The sequence below is a fragment of the Harpegnathos saltator genome, unplaced genomic scaffold (genome assembly GCF_003227715.2).
Source record: "Harpegnathos saltator strain DR-91 unplaced genomic scaffold, Hsal_v8.6 scaffold51, whole genome shotgun sequence".
Taxonomy (NCBI): Eukaryota; Metazoa; Arthropoda; class Insecta; order Hymenoptera; family Formicidae; genus Harpegnathos; species Harpegnathos saltator.
In genome coordinates, this window is record NW_020230327.1 from 581290 (window position 1) to 587500 (window position 6211).

At 46.8% G+C, this 6211-nt stretch overlaps 1 protein-coding gene across 3 annotated transcripts in view; it reads left to right on the forward strand.

The window, feature by feature from the left end:
* Mitf (transcription factor Mitf) overlaps positions 1-6211 on the forward strand; it is a 70745-nt gene that overhangs the window by 63010 nt on the left and 1524 nt on the right. For 2 of the 3 annotated variants that reach the window (XM_025302664.1, XM_025302662.1), the window contains exon 6: positions 826-1111. In XM_025302664.1, the coding sequence (XP_025158449.1) occupies positions 826-1111 (286 nt within the window). The remainder of the gene's footprint in view (positions 1-825; positions 1112-6211) is intronic. The other variant, XM_025302663.1, reaches the window with a different exon arrangement.

The window sequence follows — 6211 nt, forward strand, 5'->3', positions numbered from 1 at the left end:
GCGACGGCGACGGCGACGGCGACGGCGACGGCGTCGGCGACGGCGACGGCGACGGCAACGGCGGTGATGGTAGCGGTGGCGGTGGCGGAGGTATGACTCGGGAGACGGTAATATCGGTCGTATTACGGTCGGGTGAGGAACTTTGGGAATCTCCCGCGAAACACCCCGTCTCAAACACGTTTCCGACGAAATAATCGCGCGCCTAGGGTTTCAAAGAGGAACCTGGCCCTTTCCCGGCACCCCCGGTCGTCATCGTCTTTTTATGTCTCTTTGAGAGGATATGGGCAAATTGAAAATACGAGCGTGGGGCTCGCGAACTTACCCTCCTGCCTCGTTGCTTCTCATGCATCGAGTATACCGCGGAATTGCGCAATTACGCTGTTAATTTTTTAGCGCGGCTGATAATAGTAGAGGGCTTGACGTGGGGAAGCAAGCTTGCGAGCATGCAAGCGGTTGGCGAGGAAAGAGCCGCTTTGTTATGTAACATTTATATTTCTTCCTTTTATATTTATCATACGCATTTGGAATTTCCTCCAAATGTTGCGCGACAATCTCTGTTGCGTTGCGTTAATCTTCTTTTCTTCAATTCTTCATGTTTTGACTCGGTCGCACTGTGCGCGGAAAAGTTCTCCTGCAGATCCCGAGGATTCGTTTAGACGATATGTAATGAGAAAAATATGTCTTTCTTAAAATTATAAATTTGTGCATCTGCACTTTTGTATATCTCCAGTGTAATACAACAGTTACAGAGACACCGATCGTCACATGGACTGAGAAATGCGAGAGGCGAATGTAATTTTGTTTCTCTCCGCCGTCATGTTGCAGATACTACGAGATTGTTAGGGACGTCAGGCCGAACAAGGGTACGATCCTCAAGTCGTCGGTGGAGTACATAAAGTTGCTGAAGAACGAGCTCACGAGGATGAAGCAGAACGAGCTCAGGCACAAGCAACTGGAGCACCAAAATCGACGGCTGCTCTTGCGCGTGCAGGAGCTCGAGTTGCAGGCGAAGGCGCACGGACTTCCGGTCTCGGACTTCAATTGGGCCTCGACTTCCGTCACCATGCTCAACAGCTTCCCGAGGAGTAAACTCGAACAGCGGAAGGTACACGTGAGTCAAGAATCATTTTCTTAATACTTTTCTTAATTAATTAATAATTTCGCCTCGACACTCGTATCCATCGTGCAAGCTTCTCACGTGCGTGCGTTTGGCTCTCATATCCATATCATAATTTCCCTCTTTACGCTCGCTCGTCTCACCCATTTCCACGTTTCCGGCGATAAAGATACGCTTTACGCTCGCGTTAATTGCTCGCAAAGTGGCTCGACAGAGGGAGAGGAAGATAGATAGATAGATAGATAGATAGATAGAGAGAGAGAGAGAGAGAGAGAGAGAGAGAGAGAGAGAGAGAGAGAGAGAGAGAGAGAGAGAGAGAGAGAGAGAGAGAGCGAGTACATTTTTACTCGACGACATTTACTCACGTTTGCGCTTGATACACGAACGATAGCGTCAATTTCGGTCGATGGTATTAGTGGGGAGGCTCAGTGTCGTAACGGCGAGACAGTTAATCATAATGCGACAGCCGCGCGCGGTGGCGGCGGCAGCGGCTGTCGGTTTTCGAGGCTATAGAGAGACCGGCATCGATATAACGATCGATTCGTGATCCTTGATCCGAATAAACCTTCTGCTCGTTCCCCGGACTAGTTTCATAATGTGCATCTGTTCCGACTGTGGCGAATAGCTGTTTGCTTATTCGTTCAATCTCTCGCTCTCTCTCTCTGTCTCTCTCTTGCGCGTGCGCATACGAGAGAGAAAATGTCCCCATTTATATCGATATACTCTCCTCGCATACGAGAGCATCAAAGCCGTCTTTTGACATTGTCGGTGTAGCGCAATGGTTCTCTGTTACGCAACGGAAGACCGACCACGCCGCGCTTGCATAATGAAAAATGGCTCTTTTTATTTTTCTTTTATTTACATACAATTAACGCGTCAGTTCTTCGCAACGCCTCGAGCGAATTTCGAGATGACGACTTTTTGCGGGCGCGATCTCGTTCGATCTCACGATGCAAAGTCAGGTAACGAGAAGCGATCGGCGGCAACGGTATTGCCGATGTACGCGAGGCCTCGTAGACACCTTCCGAAACTTTTGACAGCGCTCGAACGAGCGGTAGCGATACAGGTTGCGTGAAAAATTCACGGAGCGAAACTGAAATAAAGAATACCTAATTCTACAAATGATTTTATTCTTCAATATAGTCTCCATTAACTTCAATACACTTGGCCCAATGGCTCTCCAATAATTTTATTCCATCGCGGAAGTGTGTTACTGGAAGGTCTGCGAAATATGCCTCTAGGACTGCTATAGCTTCTTCATTCGACAAAAAATACTTTCCACGGAGGAACTGTTTCAGGTTTCGGAACAGATAGAAGTCGCTGTGTGCCAAATCTGGCGAATACGGTGGATGATCAAGCAATTTGTACCTCAATTCATTGAATTTAGACATTGACAAAACACTTTTGTGAGCAGGTGCGTTGTCTTGGTGAAAAATGATTTGTTTGTGCTGCAAACCAGGTCTTTTCTCACGAATTTTTGCGTCCAATTGATCCAAAAGGTTACGATAATATTCAGAGTTAATTGTTTTACCTTTTTCCAGATAGTCAATTAACAAAATCCCTTTAACATCCCAAGAAACTGATGCCAAAACCTTTTTTGCCGATCTTTCATGCTTTGTTTGCTTTGCAGCTGAGCATCCAGCTTTAGTGCACTGTAAACGTTCCTGTTTCAATTTAGGATCATGGTGATAGATCCAAGTCTCATCCATAGTTATAAAACGACGCACAAAATCGGTTTTATTCTTCTTAAAACGATCCAAATGACGCTGAGAAATTTGCTTTCGAGCGAGTTTTTGTTGAATTGTTAACGTATGCGGCACCACTTTTCCAAACATCTTTTTCATTTGTAATTCTTTATGCAAAATATGTCGTACCCGTTCATCTGAAATGCCTATGGTATGAGCAATTTCACGCGTAGTCACACTTGGATCTTCAGAAACAATAACATGTATTTGCTCAATGATTTCTGGTGTTGACGTGCTTTTTGGACATCCACTGCGTGGATCATCTTCAATGCTTGTACGACCACGTTGAAACTCAAGTGCCCATTTACAAACCATTGTTTTTGAAGGAGCAGATTCCCCTAACACATCTCGGAATGAATTTCCATTGCCTTTAAACCTTTTTTTAACAAAGAACTCAATCACTGCACGTTGTTTCAAATTTTTCGTTGCAAACAAATGTACCGGCACGTCAACTTCAATTGGCTTGTAAACACAGAAAGAATTGACAGATGGAAATGAAACCTAACCCAGATTCATGTGAAGAGTGATTCTATATAACGGACTACAATTTATAATTCTACCATTTACTTATAGATGCCGCTCCGCGAACTTTTCACGCAACCTGTACGTGCAAACCGTACACTCTCGCGCTGGGCCGTTCAATTTTATATCGTATCTCGATTGTCATAATAATTGTAGTAACAATTATTATTACTGTTGCGATTACGATAATTGCGATTATTTGGTGGAAAGGCTTTTCTACACGATAAATTTAATAACAATGTGACAATATTACACTTATCATACGCGTTATAATTTTAGTGTAAAAGTATGAAAAATCGAGTATTGCATGTCATCATTATGGTTGTATCGCTGAATATATAGCCATTTCGACGTATAGCAGCGCCCGGCTGCCTTTCTCCGACGATTCTTTCCGTTCGCGGATTATTGTCCCGAATAATGAATTGCGGCTTATCGTCGCGGTCGTCGCATTAATCGCTCTCGCTTTGCCCCTTGTTACGATTTCGCTCCCCGACTTTGAAGATAATCGTCGGCGCTGGCCGATGTCGTCGACGTTGCTCTTTAAGGCGCCCGGCGATCAAGATATCTCGTAAGAAGATGGCGGCAAGTTACCGTTGAATTTGTGGTTCCGATAAGGTCGCGCACGTACGTACACACGAGGCTTGACGCACGGTTTCGTGATTGCGATTAAGAACTCGGTTGCGCCGCTAATGACCGCGCCGCGATCGGCCGCCTCCGTGATGACAGATCCGGGGCTCTTAAAGAGGATGTATCGGCAAGAGGAAAGTGAGAGAGAAACGGAAAGAAAGAGCGAGCGAGCGAGCGAGCGAGCGAGCGAGCGAGCGAGAGAGAGAGAGAGAGAGAGAGAGAGAGAGAGAGAGAGAGAGAGAGAGAGAAAGAGGGAGGGAGGGAGAGAGGAGGAAAGAGAGAAGAGGTGGGTTATTAATGTTATTATCACACTCGACTGTCGTGGCAATTTACATCCGTAAATGTTTCACGACGAATTCGCGAGGCGTCGCGGAAATGATATGCGGGATGTATCGCGCGCGGAAACATACATACGAGAAATAATTGTGTTCGTGCTGTGTCAGCGCTACAATTAACGCTGACGTGTAAAGCTGGATAATTATATTGAACGACATGAAGTGACGTCAGTCGCGCGGAATTCGTTTTGCGCCAAACAATTTGGTGCGACTTAGTTTCATATCGCGGCACTAAAATTTTCTTCTATAAAATTTCGCCATCGATATCGATCTCGAAGAGATCAGCGTCAGATAACGCGAAGCGGAGTCGAGGAGTATGCGCCTCCGTGCGATAATTTATAACCGTCTGAATCGTTTCTGTTTATAATTCCGCTCGCTCCGTCTCTCCGGCGGAGATGTTGAAAACCCTTTCGTCTCGCGCTTCGCGACGATCGACCGTGGGCGTTGCGATGACTGTGCGCGATTGTTGTGTGCGTATTGACGTTAATTTACGTCCGCTCTTGTCCGCGTTTTCGGAAACGCAGCGTCGCTGCGACGCTGCGAGATAACGAAAAGAGAGATGCGGCGTGACGTACCGGGGAATAAGTTGAATTATTGTCTGAGATAAAGTTCCGTCGCGAAGTGTAAGTAGTCTGACAAGCAGCTTCCTCGCGGTTAGAAATTTAAACATTGATAACGTCCCACTCCGGCGACGCGACTTGGCGACGCGAGTTCCGCCGGGGCGAAGGAAGTGTTCTCGAGACGTATTGCACGACGAATTTTACCGCGACACTTAACCGTCGGTTTGCTTAACGTTAATTTCGTTCCTCGATTTACCTTGCGCGAAATGTAAACGATCCCGCAGAACTGCGACTTGGAGATAACGATCAATTACTCTCGGAAAAAGAAAGTACGAGGGAGAGAGGGAAGGAGGGAGAGAGAGTTTTGTTTTTATAAAAAATGCACGAGGGAGTCAAGTCCCATTCAAGAGAGTGTGTCTCCAATTAACGGAATTTATTAATTGATAGATACAATTGATCGGCAAAGTTTTTGTAGAACATACTCCGTGTAATATCGCGTCTACTTCAGCGAGACACCGGTCTCCGCGAGAGAGCGGTCTTATTCGCACACCGCGAAGCGACCGAAAGTTTCCTCCTTCCTTTTTATTATTTTGCATCAGAAACGAAATTACACGAAGCCGTTACACGTTGTGAAAAAAGTAATATTTTCCGACATGTATGTCGCGACAGTGAAGCGTATGTCTCCCGGTTCGCGCGCCATACTCTCGCTGCCTCGCGCTGCAAAAGAGACACATTTATCGCGCTCGAGCAACGTTCGCTTCGAGATTGCATAATCGCATTAACACAATTGCGTGTTAAATCTGCACGCGCTGAACGTTGGTGGAAAATATTTACCTTTACCACCGACGTGGTGCGTACGTTTCTCGCGGTGCGCACTCCTCTTATCGCCGCGGCCTGCCCGCCTTATCGTACGTGCTACCTCTCCGTCGCGAGACTTATACCTTTTATCTCGCATCTCGCCGCGTATATTTTCGCGAAGAACGCGCCGCCGCCGCCGCCGCCGCCGCCGCCGCCGCCGCCGCCACTGCGCCGGTCGTCGGGACAAAGGATAATCGCTGAATGAGTTGTAACGTCAGAAACACGTTGCGCAACCGCGCGCCGCGGCATTTTTTCATGCAAATTTAACGCCCTCCGCGTCCGAGCGCAGTTATGTAAAAAGCGCATGCGATCGCTTCACGGAATATCGCGGAAGTATGAATTTGTACGACTGCGAGATATACGGCCGAGTGCAGACATCTTTATTGTTAAGGTATGCAAAAAACACGCACCTACCCCACATTTGCCGCCTTCTTTTTTGCTCATCGC